Below are 21,229 nucleotides of genomic sequence, written 5' to 3'. Positions count from 1 at the left end.
GGATGGACAAGCCATGATCACGCACGTGTTTAAAGAACACGCTGTGCATGGACTTGTCCATCAGTTCGCCAAGGAGTAGTTTTTCCTCGGCGTTCCTGATGACGCTCTTAAATTCCTCCTTTCGGAGTTCCATAAGAGCGTTTATTTCTCCAAGACCAAGGGTTCTTGCCGCATATATTGCTGCCTTATACAAGAATGACCCCTTATGCGCATTTTCATGTTTATGTACAATTTGCATAAGAAAGTCATCCTCGTCTGCAGTGAAATTGACAACTTCGTGAGTTAAACCCAGGACCAAACGGTCATGAAGCCGCTCCAAACTCTGCAAACCTCTCCCACCGATGGACCGGGAGAGGTATAATCTGGCGACTGATGAATTGGGGTGCATGCTCCGATTCATATTAATGATCTTACGGGTTTTGATGTCGAGATCTCGTAAATCCTTTCGGGTCCATTTCACGACACCGAAAGAGTATAGTAAGACTGGGACAGCGAGCATGTTAGTAGCTGAGACTTTGTTTTTGCCGGAAAGTTCGGAGGACCAAATTTTCCGGAGTCTCCTAACATACTCGCTCTGGAGAGTTGTTCGGACTTCAGAGACCGCATGCATGCGGTGTTCTTCCATTCCTAGATATCTATACAACTCCCCGGTGTCTAATTGGCTTAAGACGCTCCCATCCACTAATTCGACATCATCACCAGTATCAGAGCACTTACCCCTCGCCAGATGTACGACCGCACACTTGTCCAACCCAAAAGACATTCCGACATCTCGTGTGTACTCTGCTACGATGTTGAGGGCTGCTTGTAGATGATCTTCATCAGCACTATATAGCTTCAGATCATCCATGTAAAGCAGATGGGTGATCGAATATTTTCGATCACCCGGAGGCCCCACAGAGTACCCACGAGTTTTACGGAGAGCAACAGATATAGGCAGCAGTGAAATGCAAAACAGCAGAGGGCTCAAGGAATCGCCTTGGAAGACCCTCGTTTGTACTCTACAACTCCGGTTACGTGCAATGCGTTTCCACTTCCAATGTGAAATCGCGTTCGCCAGAGCTGCATTGTACGCCGAATACATTCCACTATTTCGGGATTGACTCCCAGGCATTTGAGTAGATATAAAATTAACTCATGTGGAGTTGAGTCAAATGCCTTGCGATAGTCAATCCAAGCCATTGACAGGTTGCGTTGATAGTAGATCGCATCTTGTAAGACGCATCGATCCACTATCAGGTTCTCCTTGCAACCTGACAGGCCTCTTTACTGCCACGTTGTTCATATATCTGTTGCCATACAGGCTCTATCTGCTGCAAGATACGGTTATTTAAAATTTTTGTAAAAATTTTATAAACCGCATTCAAGTAGGTGATAGGCCTGAAATTCTTAGGGTCAGACAAGTCACTTTTTTTAGGTATCAGTACGGTTCGCCCTTCTACAAGCCAGTCCGGAATCGGATCGTCAGCTCTAATGTATGATGTAAATATGCGGGCCAGATGGAGGTGGGTAGAAGTAAACTTCTTCCACCAAAAGACATTAATGCCGTCTGGTCCCGGGGCAGCCCAATTTTTGCTGCCATTTAGAGCTGAACGAACTTCATCCACACTGACTGCAGGGCTCTCTTCATCAGCATTCTGTCGACGGTGTTCCCGTTTGTTATTATTATTATTATTATTATTATTATTATTATTATTATTATTATTATTATTATTATGAATTATGTTGCGATATATATTCGATTTACAATGCATTATTTACGATAGCTATATTAATTACAAATTTTAATCGTGGTTACTTAAATTTAACGCTTTTATTATTAAAAACTACTATTGATATTTTTTAATAATTATTAATAAAAAAAAATTTTGAAAATTCATGTAATTTGAAAGTTTGGAAAGAATTTTTCTTAGTTACTGTTGCTAAGAAAAAAAAATTGACCTTAGTTACGGTTGGTAGGGAAAATAATGATCTTAGTTACCGTTGCTAGGGTAAAATTGACCCTAGTTACCGTTGCTAAGAAGAAAAACGACCCTAGTAACTGTTGTTACGGAAAAAAATGACCATAGCAATGGTTGCTAAGGTAAAATTGACCTTAGTTATCGTTGCTAAAGAGAAAAATGACCATAGCAACGGTTGTCAAGGATAAATATTTCCATAGCAACCGTTGCTAGGAGCAAATTTTCTTCTAAGAAGCAATAAACATCTTATTTTTCACATGAATTTTCAAATAAAAATACAAATTAACTAAAAATAAAAGTAACAAATAAAAAAAACAATGAAACAAAAATATATAATTTAATTTAAAAAAATTCACTTTATTATATTTCGTCATTTTAACTGGCACATACAACCTTTACCTCAGTACCATTACAGACAATAATAATCATAATTATAATAATAATAATAATAATAAAACAATATAATAATAATAATAATAATAATAATAATCATAATCATAATTCAAATGAAAAATATCTTAACGGAAAAATATAATGTCTTAACTTACAATAAAAAATAATTAAGTCTAATTATTGATTTTTTTTTCTCTTTTTTTATAACCTGGGAAATTTTAATTTCATTTTCCGGTTAAAAAAAAATCAACAAGACATAACCTCGTTAAAAAAAAAAAAAAAAAAAAAAGATTAATAAAAACGTTAATTGTCAACAGTAATATCTAGTGTAACTACGTACATCACAATTAATATTACACTGTACACTAATAAAAAATGGCCGTTAAAAAAAAAAAAAAAAAAAAAAAAAAAAAAAAAAAAGAGTTGTTGTTAGTTATTAATAATTAATTAATACATGATTAATGAGAAATTAATTTAATTTGTAATTTAATAATTAATGAATATGTAACCATTATATACATAGAATAAATATCAACATTAAGCTACCTACAGTCGGTAACAGGTAACTTACCGACAGCAGATACTGGCTCATTATAAAAATCATATCATATTACCTAATTAATAATTAATAGCTTTTAATTAAACGTGTAATAATAATAATAATAATTAATTAACAAAAATCTCGCTTTATACAAGGTACCATAAATTGCACTGACTGTTAATTAGAACTTAATTAATTAATTAATTAATTAATTAATTAGGTGTTAGGGAGACGATTGATTGTTTCAGAGCCAATCGGATAATTAATATAATCATTAATTATTTGGCACATAAGTTATTATCACATGCTCCAAACCACCCGCTAATTATAATTATAATTGTTTTTTTTTTTTTTTTTTTTTTTTTTTTTTTATTTGTTAATAATAATTCATTCGAGAGATTCAATAAATTAAAAAAATATATATAATATAATATAATATAATGATCATTGTTGTTGTTGTTGTTGTTGTAATTGTGATTGTGAATTTTAGTGAGACTTATTATTTATTTATTATTTATTATTTATGAGAGAAGGCTAAGTACGTGCTTATTGAAGCGACTTTATATTTTACATTTGGGAGTCGTCTAGTTCGCTTTTGGGTCTACTTTACCGGTTGGTGGTTATTTTTATGTTTTACCGACAATTGGTAAGGTTTTTCTTAGAAAAATTTGAAAATTAACCAAAAATGGAAAATTGTGAGGAAAATTTCGGAAAATCACTACCAATTTTTTTTTTTTTTTTGAGGTGGACAAAAAAAAATTGGGAAAGTCTTTTAGAAAAGTAAAAAAAAATGAAAATTCAGAAAAATTGAATATAATAATGAAAAATTGTTGAAAATTCTCGGAAAATCACAACCAACTCTTGTAAAAACAACCACCAACTTGGAAAAGTTCTACAGTCACAATAAAATAAATTAGACCGTAGAAGTACTCAGTACCCTTCCTATCAATAGTCTTAAATATGTTTTGATTATAAATTCCCTATATGACATTCCAGAACAGAACAAACCACAGCTATAAATTTTCCTCAACTGGTGATCGCCATTATTATTTTCTAAATCAGCAATCCTTTGGTGTCAGTCAAGTATTAAATCCTCAAAAAATTTTTGTTCAATGGCACTTTTACCAGAATAGTTCGCGCGTGAGTTTAGACGCTCCGGGTTGCCAGATCGGCTGACCCGGAGCCGAGGTTCAATCCTCATCATGGTGTCTAGGACTGGCGTCGTACCCGCTGATGGACCCGGAATTATCAGGAGAGAAGTCCATCATGTCTCCGGGAGAGAGACTGTCCTGGGGGTAGTAAAAGCTGGAGTGCTCCTGGCTGGGCCCAGCCCCGTTCATCATCACCGGAGGAGAGGGCGAGGGTCTTCCAGCCGAGGGACCAGGTCCAGCTGGATGAGACATGTCGCCAACTGGACTGAGGAATCCCATTTCAGGGCCACCTTCCCTGCACCAGAGCTGTCTCATTTCCTGCCTTCGTTGGCGCATCAACGATTTGTACTCGGAGATCCTCATCTTCTTGCCGTCTACGATACAGGTTCTTTTGGGCCTGGGCCGGTACCTGTAGTCCGGGTGCTTCTCCATGTGGAGCTTCGACAGCCTGGACTGCTCCTCGTAGTACGGCTGCTTTTCCGAATTAGACATGGCCTTCCACCTGGCGCCCAGGATCTTTGATATGTTTGAGTTGTGCATGTCAGGACAGGCCTTCAGGATCTTGCGCCGCTCGTCTTTTGCCCAGACCATAAACGCGTTCATCGGCCTCTTTATGTGCGGCTTGTTTTCACTTTCTCGCTTCTGCTGGCGCACCATTTTCGCCTTTTCGGTTATGTCTTCTGGGACCTTGTAGCCTGGGTCTCGCCAAACTGTAAAATAAGATCAAGAATTAGCTCTGAAGTATCAAATACTGGGTTAGGAAGGGGAAGGACCAGTTCATAGCATAATAATAGGTGAGGAACCATTAAGGACCAGGTCAAGAACATCAAGATCTAAACACCAACGTCATCCAGATACTTACGGTGGGTGCTAGCCAGGAAATCTTGATCATCAGACATCGCATCTTCTCGAGAAAACTGTTTCATTGGTCGCTGTGGAGATGCTGATGCTCCGGACTGCAAACCGTAGATCCCATGGATAGCAAAGTGCTTCTCCACAGCTGCGCTAGATGCTGCTGATGCTCCAGGTTCGTCTTTCACCATTACTGCAAAGGACAAACAGGTAAGATCCAATAGAATGCTTAAGATTGATTATCAATGGTTGACTACTTACTTGGCGACGACATGGACCCTAGATGAGGAGGAAGACCAGCGTAGGGCAGACTGGGAAGGTAGTTTCTGGGCATTGGCAGCCCTGGGGGAAACAGCTTCGGAGCAGTAGCAGCCAGAGGTTGCTCTTGACTGCTGCTACCTTCTCCAGAGGACGAATCAGCGCACTTGGGCTTGGTCAGGTTCAGCGGAGCGTCGGGATCTGGCAGGGGTGCTGTTGTTGGGGCGGCAGCTACTGGGGTGGGTGATCGCTCTTTTTCTAAAGGAGTCCAGCCTTGGGGTTCACGCTGGATCATCTGGATTGAGAAACAGTGATCAGTAATCAGTATAATAAGGATTATCAGCAGAATTGATGATTAAATACTTACGTTAGCGATTGAGTTGATATGTTTGTTCCCCGTAGAGGTGGGTGGAGGCATAGAGGACACTGGCAGGCCTCTGAGCTGCTCCAGAAACGGAAGGAACATCAGGGACTGGGTGCTGGGCATGATCTGACCCTTGGAAATCTGGTTCTGCAGCTCCTGGAGGTTGTTGTGGTGGTGGATCATCTGCTCTTGCTGGCGCTTCAGCTGCTCGCTTTGCACGCGCTGAAGCTCCATCTGCTTGGCGTCCATATGTGGATAGTGCTGCAAGCAACCAATTTTTATTAAAGTTTGCTCAGCCCTGGGGTGTCATGCATTGCTTATAGAGCTTCGGGTGGTATTATTGGAGCTTTTGTCACCGCATAATGCTGGACTTAATCGATTTTTGAGGAGTTTACCCCGGATAGGGCACTTTCGAGAAGACTGGTGTATATGCCATAAAATAACTCGGAAACTATAAGAGTTAGAAAAAAAAGTTTCGAACAAAAGTTGTAGTATTTTAGTAGGTCTAAAAGAAAACTCCCTTGATTTGCAACCACACTAAAAATAAACCAAATAAAAAAAGCGTTTCAAACGGATTTTAATTATTAATTTATTAAAACTGAAGAGTTTGTTACGGCACGTGCATCCTCTGCATTCTTGATTCGAGTGGATCCCACTGTACTCGAATCCGTTGTTACTGCTTCAAGAATTCAAGACTTTATAACCGAGAACATAAACCACCCATCCCTTTTTCCCTTACCCCTCCTACTCCCTTACTCTTAACGCTGTGTTCTTATGTGGTCGCGTGCGACACATACAAAATTAATTAGAGAGCCAAGAGCCAACGAGGGGTCACATTGTTAGGGTGCAGCTAGAAATTCATTGCAACAAAACCATTGTAACCGCTTGTTTTTAACCCAACCATTCTGTTTCTCGCGGTCGCGCCTTCCGTTAATGATTACGCTTTACTTATATTTCTATTTAGATCTAAAATATCGGACTTGAACTATCATATTTTTTCATTTAATAACCTTACAAATCAAAATTTTCATGGAAAGTCGACTTAGTCTATTTAAAATGTCATCAAGGCCTTAAATATCGGTCCTACGAAAAAATTAGTAATTACCATTTCGATAGTACATTTAAAAAGCTACAACTTTTGTTTAAAACTTTTTTTTCTAACTCTAATAGTTCTCGAGTTATTCTATGCCATATACACAAACCTTTCTCAAAATCGGAATTTTAAAATCCAAAAGTCAGATAATTGACCTCGGACTGAAAGAATTGACAAACCGGGGTGATAAATCCCGAGGATAGGTTACTTTTATTTGTATGGAATAATTACAAGACGAAAATAGCGGTTGCTATTCATATTTCGGAGTGTTGTGCTGCTGTTGATGCGGCTCATCAGAGTACTAAGAGATACAGATGCATAACAGTGATGGTAATATTATCGTCCAGTCTTTAAATATAGAGAAACCAAAAGAAAGACAAGCACTAGCTTAGACAGAAGACAGAAGACAGAAGATAGAAGATACAGAAGATACAGAAGCTACTGAAGGGGAGCTAGTCCCCCCACTGTCGACGTAAATGTGAATGGAACGCTTGCTGGCACCCCGCCTGCTGTTTATATTTAGCATCTGTGGGCGGTATTGCTGTCATGAATACGTATCAGAGGCATAACTGAGCGCTCATACTCTGATTTCAATTAATAACCGAGTTCTGGGATTATTATCAACGTTTTTCCCCAATTTTTACGGTTAAATCTGATTTTTATAAATGAAATTTACTATTTTACACAGATTTATGTATATGGCATCAGATTACTTCGAAACTATGGGAGTAGGGGAAAAATATTTCGAGCAAAAGTTGGAGCTGTTTAAAAGAACTATTAAAATGGTCCTTACCAATTTTGCCATATAACCCATATTTAAGGCCTTGGTAGCTTTTGAATAGTCAAATTACGCTTTTCAGAAAATTTCTGTATATGGCATCAAATAACTTTATAACTATGGCAGCTAGAGAAAAAAATTTTAAACAAAAATTGTAAAATTTTTTAAGCCCTACAAAAAAATTGTAAAAAATTTTTTTATAGGACCTATATTTCTGGGGTAAAATGGATTTTAAATAAAAAAAAAAATGATTTTCTATCGAAACCATCGATTTGCTCGCGTCGGCTTTTTGTGACAAGACTGAGGGGGTGATAGGGGGAAAGTATAGCAGAAGAAAGTCGTAGAAAGTCGAAGTAACGCGTGTCATCTCTCCCGGTCTCTGGGGAACCAAGTATGTGTCTGAGATCAGCAGAGAAGCCTCGAGATAAGAAAGACAATAATCCTTCTGACGGGTGACTCGGGCTTATTTTATTCCTCTCCCATCTCAGAGGTTTATTTTTGCTCTTAGCCGTCAGATGGAGTCGGGTAAGTAATCGGATGAGTGTCGGGTATGGTTAATTCTCTTCGATTAGTCGTGGAAGCCGCAGGGTCAATTCGGTTATGCCATTTTTGGGTTTAATTTTTCCGATTATTAGTCAAACTTTTGTTCAAGTTGATTTAATGTTTGAAGAAATAAAAAAAAATAAATAAATAAAAAAGTAAACATTAAATATGCAGATGATATTTAGGTACATATATTAGACAAGTATGTTCTCTGATCTATGATTATGTGTTCCTTGATGTCTTTACGCTTCACGTGAAATACTTTAGCTTCCGGCGAAACTGTAATATTTTTATTCCCATTCCAATAAATGTTATGGATAGTCAATAATTCTGTATATTTATTCTAATTTATATCCTTTTTGTAAACAATATTCACTACGGAATTATTTTCCGAGTATAAATACTCCAAAAACTTTTTCCCCATTATCAGCGCCTTAAATATCAATTTTATGGAAAAAACAAAAGAAACCTTTTTTATAGAACTTGCAAAGTTCTACAACTTTTGTTCGAAACTTTTTTTCCTAACATCAATATTTTCCGAGTTAATGACTCAATTAATCAAAATTTTCATGGAAAGCTTATTTCGTCTATTAAAAACGTCATCAAGGCCTTAAATATTGGTCCTACGACAAAACTAATAAGGACTACTTCGATAGTACTATTAACAATCTAGAACTTTTGTTCGAAACTTTTTTCGTTCACTCTCATAGTTTCCGAGTTATGGGCGTACATAGATCACGTGTGTCAGTAAATCAAAATTCTTTGTTTAGTCAGTTAATTAACGTCGAGATTTTTTCATACCTCCGGATGCGGGAAATGTAATAGGGTAATTTAAAAAAAAATAAGTGACAGAATGTCGGAATGCTATAGCAGCTGGCCAGCTCAGCTCATTCACATGGATGCTGGAATTTTCTTCTCTGAGGACCGAGAAGAAGAAGAGCCTCTACTCAATGTGCCATCAAGTATTTCCATTTAATTTAATCTTACACGGTCATATATATATATATAGCGGTGTATAAGATGTGAGATTTTAAACTGATAAAGTCACCCAAGATCGATTGCGTCGCTCTCAATGTAATTATTATTATTTTTTAGTAATTTTTAACTGCATTCCTCCTTCATACATTTATTTGTATCGTCATTATTATTAATCAAACGCGAGACCGCTATTTATTTTACTTATTTTTTTTTATTTCCCTTTGTTTGGAATTTTAGGACCTTAAATACGTTAATTAGGAACTATCACACGCGCAATTTTTTTTTTTTTTTTTTTTTTTTTTTAAAAAAATAGAAAAAATCATTAAAATACGATTTAGTAATTTTCTTGTAGGACCATTATTTTCGTCTTAAATCGAATAAAAATAAAAATTAAATGCCTATTTAAGAAAATCTCCCTTTACAAATTATACGAGGGTATTTTTCTCGCGAGAAAAATTTTCTTGGATAATTAAAATCATAATTATATAAAGAACAAGCCCCACAAAGTAACTTAACAGCCACGCGAGTGCTCAGAGTAATAACCATTTTTAAAGAAAATTCTTATTATAGCTTCGAAGTAAAAAAAAAAAAAAAATAAAATAATAACAAAAATAAAGACTTTGATAATTACAATCTATTTTTTTGTCATTAACTCCCTCATTAACATTCAGCCCCATTGTGATTCATTATTTCAGTTACAATTATTGAAGCTCGTTACTGAATTTACGCGGCAATTACAGTAATTATATAAAGTTACTTGACTGAGAAAACACAAGAAATATTAAATAAATGCATACAAACCGAGTACCGAGTCAATGTAATGAGTTATGTGTTTCATATGTGACAATAGGGGGCTTGTAATTTATCTTTTAATTAAATACCTTCATTTTATTTATCTACAAGAGTCTATTGTCTCTGTTTCAGTGTTTAATTGCAGCTGGTTATTTTTTTTCCGGGAAAATGTGAATTTTCTGGAAAAACGTGGTGGGGGTGGCGGTTAAAAAATTTTTTAGAGTATTTTTGACGCCGAAGGGTTGTAGAGGATAAAATTCTGAAGAAAATGATGTATGATAAAAGTACTTTTGGTGGAAGAATTCGCCGGAAAATTCGCCGGAAAAGTCAAATTTTTAATCAAAACGTTATTTTGAGGACTTTTTAGCGTTTTTGGTGAGGAAAAAAATTTTTTTGACCATTTTTGACAACGAAGGGTTGTAGAGGATAGAATTTGAAAAAAAAATGGCGTATGCCGGAAGTGCATCAAGTGAAAATTAAGAGAATGGGAAGAGTTTGAAAATGAATTTTTGGAATTTTTCCTCTTAAAACTCGTCAAATGATTGCGAAAAATTTTTTTGAGACTTTTCCTCATTTTTGAGAGACCAAAATATCAAGCTTTTACCTGACAGAGGATTTTCCAAGCCGGAAAATCCGGAAAAATTCGGAAAATTCTCGGAAAATTACCGAAATCACTTCGATTACCCCCGATGTAGCCTAAAAATTAAATAATTTTGTAAATCCAATCACCCCGTTTTCCCAAGTGGCAACGATCCTTAAAGTGATGGCCCCTACGTGACCAGAATAACCAGTAGCATCACCCTGGCTCTTAATTTTCCCGGAAAATTCCTCTCCCCTTTTTCTCCCTTTGGCTGCTAAAAGCGCCTTTGATGTTTCATTTCAAATTAAAACAATCTCTCATATATAAATCCATCTCCCATATATATCCGGGAACAAACATAACGTATAGAAAGAAGATACAGTGATGCAGTGATAGGGTAGAATGTTAATAAACCGTTGACTGGGTGATGATAGCGGTTTCCATTGACAACGACGACGCGTTTCATTTGTACTAAATAAAGGCTTTCATATATGCACACACACTCGTTTGTGTTACAAAGTAGCATTCTCTATTGACTTACACACACAGCCACCCCCACCCCTTTGCCTCTCACAAACAGCTGCCCCTACTACGCTCACAGATCCAGAAATAGTCATCGGAACCGTCCTAGAAAAGTAAAATTTTCCAACTTTTCCGGAAGTTTTCCGACTTTTCCAGAAATTTTCCGGTTTTTCCTGAAATGTCCTTCTAGGAGGAAAATTTCAGAAAATTTCAGAAAATTTCACAAAAAATATAATTCAAGGAATATTTCAATTTCCCATTTGGCTATGACAAAATTTGGTGGAATGATAATGGTAATGGTAATGGTCGTAATGGTCACGGAGATTCACGGTGTATCGAATTCCTGTTTGTAGTATATCCGCGCAGTGTTTGTCCATTTGCGTACGGGTTTATAGGAATTAACGGCATTGTGGGCGTTTTGATCCCGGCAAAGCCACACACAGATGATATTCACAATATACACAAAGGGACCCTCGATAAAGAGGAAGAGGGTGAGAGGCGGATTTAAACCGAAACGGGAATTGACGACCCGCTTCCATTCGAGGGTGATTATCGGCTCTGTTTGCCAGTATTGGGATATCGCTTTCATATATACCCAAGGTCTCAAATATGCAGATTTGCTGAAAAATTGAAATTATTTTCTTTCAAAAGCCTCCTGTCTTTGGGAAAATTGATTTAGAGAGGTGGCAAATGGCTTTTTTGGGGTCGTTTTAGGGGATATTATAAACCTTCGATGGGGAAAGGAAATTGGTGGTACCAAAATTTTGAATTTTTGAAGTTTCAAAAGCTTCTTCCCATTTGGTCAAAAATGGACTTGACGACTTGGAGCAAATTTTTTTTATCACCCCCAAAGTGTCCCCTGCAAACCTTCGTTGCCAAAAAAAAAATCTGAGATTCCAAAATAAATTTCCAAAAATTGTAAATTTTTCAAAAGTTTCCCATTTCCTCAAAAATTGACTTAGCGATTTGGAACAAATTTATCCGTAACCTTGAGAGCACTCCCTACAAACCCTGGACGTCAAAAAATTTTCCATGGGATCTCTGTCGAGCATCTCTTGGCCATCACAATGCACCTGCCGTGAACAGGTACAGTAGCAATTGAACTGGTTTTATCCGGAGGGTAGGAGTAGGGACTCCCCACTCCTAACAGTTGACTGTACGCCCTCCGGTGGAGTTTAAAGAGAGGATAGGAATTGAGACCGCCTTCTTGTCTCTCAGCCACCCACTCATTCTTTTTTAAATTGCTTTCAGTTTTTTATTTAAATTGTTCTATGTATTCTTTTTATTTTTTTTTTTAATTTTTTTAAGTCTACCGGGCACTTCCGCTGGTACTTCCCGATAACTTCAGCTTAAGCTTTTCAATTTGCTTTTTATATTTATTTTCTTCAATATTTTTATTTATCTTTTTACTCGTGTTCTCTTAAATTTTCTAGCATCTTAGCCGGTCTTGTGATTTATTGCCAGGGAAAAACCGCAATACCATCGCGGAAATTTACTACCAATGGGTTTCCTTTTTACCCAACAAATTCACGTCTAAATATATATGGAAGTACATGTCAGGATATGGAAAAAAAAAAAAAAAAAAAAAAATAATAATAATAATAATAATAATAATAATAATAATAACAATAATAATAATAATAATAATAATAATAATAAAAGTTCTCCCTAAAGGAAAATTGAATTTTTCTAAATTAGTTCCTTCTACTACGCAATAAAATAATATAATATTAATTGCAAAAAAATTGCATGTTGTAACCAAGCAAGTGAGACAATAAATTGCACTGATAATTTTCTTCTCTTTAAAAAATATAAAAAAAAAAAAAAAAAAAAAAACTATCTTACACGCATCTGAGTGTTTGCATAAACTCATTCGGAGAATCGTTGGGTTCTGCAAGTACCAGCCTTTATAATGCAACAAACATAATATAATACGTATATTGCCCAGTGTAATAACGGTCATACAAACCTCGGACACCATTATCTGCACGCGCACGCATTTTTGTGGTTGCAGGACGTACTCTCAATGACCTTACTCTCTTTGTTTGTTCCATTACACTTATTATTATATTTTTTTTCTGCTGTTATAATGTTATTATTATTGGTATATTCATGTAATACACGTGGTATTTTTTCACCCCGAGTTTATCACAATGTCACGTTTTGTTTAAATTATACTGATAACAGTAACAAATTGTTACATCGCAATTAGTCATTCCCCTGTTTCAGGGATTTTCCTGGTGGGACGCCTTAGTAGGCTAAACTATTGGTCCTAGAGAAAATCACTTAAGGACTTTTTTGTAGCTCTTTTCAAGCTCTACAAAAAAATTATTTAAAAATTTTTGTCTAGCTCTTATATTTTCCGAGATATGGCGTGATTAGTAAAAGCCTTAGCTTAGCAGAGACAACAAAACTAAAATAATACAGCATAAAGCTTTATTAAAATAATAGCAGAGCATATCACTAAAATATCTGTCCCATTTAATCGGCTTACGACCGGTGAAATAACACATTACTGCATGAATTATTTAAACAGACTTGCAATCGACAAAGTATTAAACTTTCCTGTTTATTCATTTTCAGACTATGAATCCAATGAAACTATTGAAAGTTGGCATGGAATTCAAATCAATTATCATTGAAGGTGAATTTTTTAAACGACGCGATAAAAATTATTGAGATAGTGGGCTATCGGAATTAAAATCATCAATAGCGTACCTTTTGATCCTGCTGAAGTGATAGTTGCTCGCGTATCAGCTGTAAATGCTTTATCATCTCGTCGAGTCGTCGCTCTTTTTCGGCGTTTGACTCCGCACAGAGGACGCGGTGGAGCGCTAACGCCCCGTCTTGGTACCCCTCGGTAATTGCCGTGGTGGTGGTGGTGTTGGTGGTGTTGCTACTGCTGGAGGATATCGCTGTCGTGGGTGTCCTTCTGCTTGCAGAAGGTGGTGATGCTGCTACGCTGTTTGATATACTGCTGTATCCGCTACTGAAATTATAAATATTTTTCTGATTAAGTTAAACACAATTATTTTTATGATCAGGTTAATGACATTCCTTTACCAAAAATAATAAAAAAAAAAATTCTATTTCAGCAAAAAAATCACCATGAAATTAAAAATGAATACTACTCTCTACACTGTCTGGTATAAAATAATACTAACAACTATAACAATAATAAATATAAATATATACGACGGTTGATGCAGTATTATCAGAGAATAATGGTAAGCATAAGAAAGAAGCGAGGTCATACTCATACATCACACGGTACAATAGAGCAAGCTATCATTGAAAAGAACTTGGGAGATGACACCAACGCTCATCCCTTGTTGGGATGTGTTTTGTCTGTCTATGCCTATCCAGCTCACACAAATACACATACACACACTTGCATTGAGTATAATGGTTGGCGACTTGTTCGGGCTGACACAACACAACAACTAGTGTCGCGGTGTAGATGCTGGGTAAAGGGAGAAAAGAGTGAAATGAACCGGAGGCGGAGGTTGAAACAACAAGAGTAGAGCTTGACTGTAACCGCGAGTAGGTGTAGAGATAGAGGGATTTTAAAGTGAGTGTCGAGGGTTGCTATCCCGGGAGCCATCACCGGTGCAAACATACCCTGTTGAGATTGCGGTACTGCGACCCTATTTATTATTCACTACCTCTAGCCTCCTAGTTTTTCCACGGTCTCTTCTGAGTCAACGATGGATACAAAAGGCTTTAGTTGTGTTCCTTGCTCCATTTTAGACATTTTTTTAGGGAAGGCCTACCTCTATGAGTTAGCATTGATCTGCGATACAACTTTAGTCTAGTTCTAGGTGGTGATGACGATGTCAGTCCAGTGGGACGCCTTAGTAGGCTAAACTATCCGTCCTATCAAAAAACGCTAAAGGACTTTCTTCTAGCCCTACTCAAGACCTACAAAAAACTACTTAAAAATTTTTCTCTAGCTCTTATATTTTCCGAAATACAGCCTGATTAGTAAAAAGCATCTAAGAGAAGTTTCAGGATTCGTCAGAAAGCTCCAAGCGATTTAAAATAAGAAAAAAAATTTTTTTAGCGACCCTTTTAGAGGTAATCAGTGGTGAGAGATTATCAGAAGAAAGCCCGTGACTGTTGCAACATATCCTTCTCGAGTTAGCGATAAATATCAATGGTAATATTAATTCAACTGGCAGCAGTGACCCCACTGATCTACTGGTTCGTCTAAATTGAACAAAAGCTTCATTCTGTAGACGAACAAGGGCTTGCTAAAGGAAGTTGTGATGCTGCCAGTTAGCTAGAAATTCATACAACACACTAATCTCCAGACAATTAGTACATGCTAGCGCATAATTTAACAGATTACTACAAACAAGAGTGTTAGAGAGCATTTGGTCACGGACGTTGCTATTAATATCCTCGAAAATATTGAGGGCCGTTAGTTATTTAAATTAAGAATTGAGAATTGAATCAAAGGCAACATTTGAACTAATTCCAGAATTTGTTGACGACATCGAGCTATTAAGCCAAGAGATTTTGCTGGTGCTCTGCATCATTATTATAAACAAATGAAGAACTAGGTAAGTACTAACCTATGCGTATTGTGATTCGTGGGAGCGGTCAAGAGTGGCGACCTCCTGGCCTCATCTTGAAGCGAAAGTGACCCGCTGTTCATCTTGCAGGTGAGTCTCTTTAAAACGTCGTCCATGGACCTCTTTGGCGGGACAATGGCGCCGTTGTTGCTGGTGTTGTTGTTGTGGGTGACGCTGTTGTTGTTCAGCAATGGATGCTGCTGGTAGTACTCGTGAAGCGTAGGCGGGCTCCCGCACTCCGAGGAGCTAGCAGGCTCCAAACTGGACACCGACAGGGTGTACGCCTCCTGGGCAACGTAAATCCTCGGTCTTTTGGTGGGTGGCGGGGAGTTGGGCGACGGAGAAGGCGAATCCTGGAACTCCGGCTCGCTTATCGTCGGCGAAGAGCACCCTGAGGACTCACAATCCCTCTGATTTGGGTAGGAAAACTCTTCCCTGTGGTTGTTTTTTTCAGTCTCACCCTCGCTTCCTTCGCAGGCCACTGTCTCCTCTGTCTCCTCGCCGCCCCCGCCCTCCGATAGCTTCGTTGGTGGCGATTTCCTCTTAGAGGACATCCTTAGTCTGCAACACAAGCGATTCCGAAGGTTATTTCAACTGTTTCATTGATACTACCAACGTTGATGGAGGTGTCAAGTTAGTGGGACGCCTTAGTAAGCTAAACTATCCGTCCTATCAAAAAACGCTAAGGGACTTTTTTGTAGCCCTACTCAAGACCTACAAAAAACTATTTAAATACTTTTTGCTAACTTGCATATTTACCGAGATACAGTGGAATTAGTAAGAAGCCTTTTATTTTCCACAATCTTCAATACTCTCATAGACTTAATTATGAGTGAGTAAACTCGAGATCGATAACTAAGGCTCAAGCAATCTCAGCTAGGAAATTGGTCACTCCTTAGTTAACAGTTTATCTAATTAACAGAAGTTATTCACCAATTTCCGGAATAAAATAGCTCTAGCTAAATGATTACTTAATATAAATTGATACAATTGTGATATCATCATAATAAAAGAAATACTACTATATATATATATATATATATATATATATATATATATATATATATATATATATAATTTGATAAGTATTAGTTATTAAATAAAACAAATGTAATACTAAAACTAAACTATCAAATATAACCTGATGACCCTTATATGGCTTAATGCGATAAAGAAAGATAATTATTCGATGAATGTAATAGTTTTTAATAAACTTGATGAGATTTTGTTGTGGTTTTTTTTAAATTCAATGAATGATTTTACGCTTTTATTATTATTTTTATATTTTATATCCCCGATTGTGAAAGAGTAAATATATTAATTGAGATTATTTAACGAGAGACAAGTACTACAAGTTAAAATATATTATTATATAATAAGAATATTACAATAAAATTAATAATTATAATGATAAAAAAAAAAAAATTTATTTTATTATTAGCAAATTTATGACGCGCTAAAACCAGGAACAATAACAGCGATCGTTACGTATGCCAACGAGAATTTGAAACAATACCAAGTCATTCACTATAAATCAAAAATATTTCCTAAAAATATCCTCCTTCACTTGATAAGAGAGACATAAATAAACATGATGAAATAAATCTATGACTGACGTATTGCTGGGATTTTTTTACCAAACCTGGGGCAAGATGGGCCGCGGAAGTTTTTAAAGAGTCAGCTTTTAGAGCTCTGGAGCTTTAAAATGAGCACCCACAAGCTAGAGTTGGAGGGCCTAGGGCCCGAGATAGAGACCCGCGAGTTAATTCGCGGTTTTTCGCGGGGGTGGAAAAATTGATTTTTTCAGTTGAAAAAAAATGGATTTTTGGGTGGAGAGGGAGGCTCAGAGGAAGTTCAGAGGACAATGGCTTTTTGTGAGGCATCTGGCTCGACTCAGGCCTGAGAAATGTATAAGAAGACGAGTGTGAGTGTGTAGCGCCGGCTTAACTTCCGTCACTTGAACCCTCGTAAAAAAACATGGGAATAAAATACAAATAGATGTAGTCAGCAGCCTTCAGTTATAGTCGAGGCTTTTAGCATTCTGTTCTGTTGTTTGTAACGGATTTTTAGAGAATTTAGAAAATTTTTTCAGGAAAAATGTTTTTTAGCTCGGAAAATTCATGAGGAAATTAAAAAGTTTAGTGAAAAAAAATTAGTTCAGATTTTTTTAACTAAAAATTTGAGGAAAAATTGAAAAAAAAAAAAACAAAAAAAAAAGTTTTCCGGAAAATGGAATTTTCCTTGGAAAATAGAATTTACCTTGGAAAATCTTCCGGAATTTTTCCTTGAAAAATTTTCTGCCGAATAAAAATTTCTAAAATTTTGTACTTTACTTTTAAATCTAAATTTTCCTCAAAAAATTTTCCGCTTTTCCGAAGATTTTTCCGGAAAAATATTCCACTTTCAAAAAAAATTTTTTTTCTATGTTTTTTTGAGTTTGTTAAAGTTTTATTAAAAAAAAATTTTTTCTCGAAAAATTCTGGACTTTTCCAGAATTTTTCCGGGCAAAAATTGAACTGATAAAAAAAATTTTTTTTCTTAAATTTTCACTGCCCTATTGTCCATTTCCCAGTTATATAATTTTCCAAAAAAATTTTAATTCTCTCAAGTATTTATCAAATAAAGAGAAAAAAAACGGTCTATCCGCCGAAAAATAAATTATAATCTAAAAATAGTCTGACAATTGTTCCGAAGTCACAGCCTCGCTAAGTCACGAAGAATAGAGTCAAAAAGTAAAACAAAAAAATGAGACACACGTGTCGGTGACGTGGGAGGGCGCAAAACTAACGCGTTCCAGATGCCGGCTTTGTTCTCGATTCTCTCGAAACAGGCTCTGTCCCTCTCACTTCCACTAAAAAACTCAAAATATAATATAATATAATATAATAGTATAAGTAATTCAACGGAGCCTTCACTTACATTATGTCGGCTAGAAAAAAATATAAAAAACTTCCACATGCAAGTTTTAGTATTTAAAAAAAAAAAAAATTATATATTTTTAGATTTATTGTAAAGACTCAGAGAATGATCACAAATCTCAAAGTCTACTCAACCTAAGACTATGGATCGGTTGTTATTTAAAACACAAACATTATTTACGAGGTAGATATTGTAACCACTGTTACAGCTATTTGACACTAAACACATGGCCCCACTTCTTATTCTTAAATAAAGCTACTCTTTGGCCAGAAGGCCCGACGTCCCCTTAATTCCTTTATTTCTTTTATACCATCCAGTACTACGGCTAGGGAGCCCATGTGCGATAGCCGGATGTGATTGTAAGCCACGTGGTGAACAAACTTTTAGTTTTTATTAAATCACGCTCGTTATTTCCCCTCTTTTCGAGGAACTCGAGAGCCTAGAGCCTCAGGGGCTGAGATACTCTCACTACGCTCTTTGAATGCTTTAAAATGAGTACCCATAAGCCTGGGTTTGCAAGGATGAGGACCTGTGAGAGGGCTCGCGGAATCCGCGAATTGGTTCGCGGTTTAGTTTTCTGGGATTTTTTTGGAGAAAGATTGAAGATAGAAGAAAGTTAAAAAAAGGAAATTATAGCTCTTGCAATTTTCTACAAGAAAAGTCTGAAATAATTTTATCGTAGAACCGATATTTACGGAGAAAATCACGAAGAAAGTTAAGGCGGGAAAAAAAACAACCGCGGAATTCGTAAATTTAATTGTGATTTAGTTTTTTAGGATTTTTTTGATGAGCAGTTGGAGATAGAGAAAAGTTACAAAGAAAAAAAATTGTAGCTCTTGAAATTTGCTATAAAAAAGGTCTGAAATAATTTTGTCGTAGGACTGATATTTACGGAGAAAATCGTGGGGAAAGTTGGGCTAGATGAAAAAGTGGAAAAAGTGAAAATTTAAGATTTTTATTAGTGATTATTAATAATTTTAAGCCCCTGCAGTGTGCAAAACGGTTGAGATATCGCGAGATGAAAGAATATAGAGGCAAGGTATCGGCGCTAACGAGCAAATCGATTAATAAGAACGCCGCGAGATTAATTGACGCCGCGGGAAATCAACCCGCCGGGATTAATCATTCGGTGGTTCGCTTTGTACCTTCTCTTTAACGTATTATTTAAGAAAATCTGTCAGGCTAATATAAATTCACAAGTTCATGACTAACTTCAATATTTCATTATAATTTTAAATTTAACAAAAAAAAAAAAAATTCGCGAGATATATAAATAAAAAAAAAAAACAAAAAATTTGTTATTTTAATTAAAATAAATTTTTGAACAAATAACTTCTGTAATGATTACATTAAAAATTAAAAAGAATTAATCGATTGATTTGATAATAAAATCATTGACATATATATTAATTCGTTTATTTGTTTAGTTGCTAAAATCGTTTTATTTTGATTGTCGGTCAACCACACAAGATATCATTAAACATGTAACATGTTTTTTTTGTTGAATTTTTATTCTGTACAAAAAATTATTCTTATTATTTTTTCATATTTTTGATTCTTTACTCAGAAAATCTTTTTTTAAATATACCTGGATCATTAATTTTTAAGAGTGATGTTTTAAAATGGGATTTTTGTGGGGATATATACTGAAAATATCAAAAAACTTTTCCTTTAAAAGTTGTAGAGGATGAAATTTTCTAAATAATAGATACTAAAGTTATTTAAAAATTTTATGTTTAACCCTAAAAAATCCCATTTTAAAATCAGCTAGATCATCAAAAAAAATATTATTCATTTTAATTAATGATATTCAGGTTAAATATCAAATTTTTGGATGTTTACAAATAATTACTGATAAGTAAATTTATTTTCCTACAAAAAAGATATCTTATAATTTTTTCATAAAACTATTATTCAATCCACAAATCACAGTTACAGAAGGGGAAGCTCCATAACAGCGCAAGTTTTTATCAACCCACCGTCGATCTAAGATAAGACTTTGTTTGCCACAAAATCCCTTATCTAGAGTCCAAAAGCTTCAAAACAAGTACCCACAAGCCGGAAGAGTGCAAGCGGGACCCGCGAGTCAAGTCGCGGAATCCGCGGATTAATTCGCGGATTTCTAAAATTGGTTTTTTTAAACGAACGGTTGGAGTTACAAAAAATTTATTTCACAAAAATTTTAGTCCTTTAAATTTCCTATAAAAAGTGTTGGAATGATTTTTTCCCTAGGACCGATATTTACCGTGATAGATCACGATTAGAGTTGGACCTTCCGCAAAATCCGCGAATTAATTCGCGGATTTTTTAGAGGTGATTTTTTGGGTGAATGGTTGGAGTCGTAGAAAAATTTTTTAAATAAAAATTATAGCCCGTAAAATTTTCTATAAAAAATGTTTGAGATGATTTTTCGTAGGATCGAGATTTACCGTGATAGATCACGATGGAAAGTTTTTGTCGGGAAAATGGAAAAAGGCTCACCTGCCAAGCGTGCTCATATCATCCTCGCTTCAGGTGCCATCAGGTGAATAAAAATAAGTTATATAACAAAAAATAAACCGCACTCACTGCACTGGCACTAGTGGGGGTCCGGGCCCGCCTCAGGGGCAGGGCCTCACTCTCATATTTAGTTAACGATTTCCAGGTACAGGTACCAGGTGAGTAACCTTCAGCACAACACACAATCACCGGAAAATCACCGAATCCAGTTAAATATAACCAACAATGTAATTAATATGAACAATAGGAGGAGCGAGCGCGTGGCGATTGCCTGCAGAGAGACTAGTTGACTGAATAAGTCGCTGGTAGTAGTCTCTTTTCGTTTCGGCGGGCGCTGGCTGACGCATAAAACTCACAGCGTAATACGCACCACCGCTTTCCAGCCTCCCCACCATCTTTCTCTGTCTCGCTCACTCTCTAAGCTACGC

The 21,229-nt window shown here is 36.1% G+C and overlaps 1 protein-coding gene across 4 annotated transcripts in view; it reads right to left on the bottom strand.

The window, feature by feature from the left end:
- Positions 1-3,595: 3,595 nt before the first annotated feature.
- The window catches only part of Sox102f (transcription factor Sox102F), a 51,249-nt gene continuing 33,615 nt past the window's right edge, over positions 3,596-21,229 (bottom strand). For 2 of the 4 annotated variants that reach the window (XM_074252530.1, XM_074252531.1), the window contains exons 3-8: positions 15,384-15,944; positions 13,525-13,795; positions 5,524-5,781; positions 5,160-5,451; positions 4,909-5,091; positions 3,596-4,756 (exon numbers count right to left, since the gene is read on the bottom strand). In XM_074252530.1, coding sequence (XP_074108631.1) covers positions 4,086-4,756; positions 4,909-5,091; positions 5,160-5,451; positions 5,524-5,781; positions 13,525-13,795; positions 15,384-15,937 — 2,229 coding nt within the window. In that variant the 5' untranslated portion in view covers positions 15,938-15,944 and the 3' untranslated portion in view covers positions 3,596-4,085. Of the gene's footprint in view, positions 4,757-4,908; positions 5,092-5,159; positions 5,452-5,523; positions 5,782-13,524; positions 13,796-15,383; positions 15,945-20,783; positions 21,092-21,229 lie in introns of those variants that run through there. The other 2 variants (XM_074252528.1, XM_074252529.1) reach the window with 2 other exon arrangements.

The sequence above is a fragment of the Cotesia typhae genome, unplaced genomic scaffold, assembly GCF_013202065.1.
Source record: "Cotesia typhae breed Kobodo isofemale line unplaced genomic scaffold, CoteBio_Ctyphae scaffold_121, whole genome shotgun sequence".
Lineage (NCBI taxonomy): Eukaryota > Metazoa > Arthropoda > Insecta > Hymenoptera > Braconidae > Cotesia > Cotesia typhae.
The sequence above is the reverse complement of the archived record's forward strand: the minus strand, read 5'-3'. Positions and strand labels throughout refer to the sequence as shown.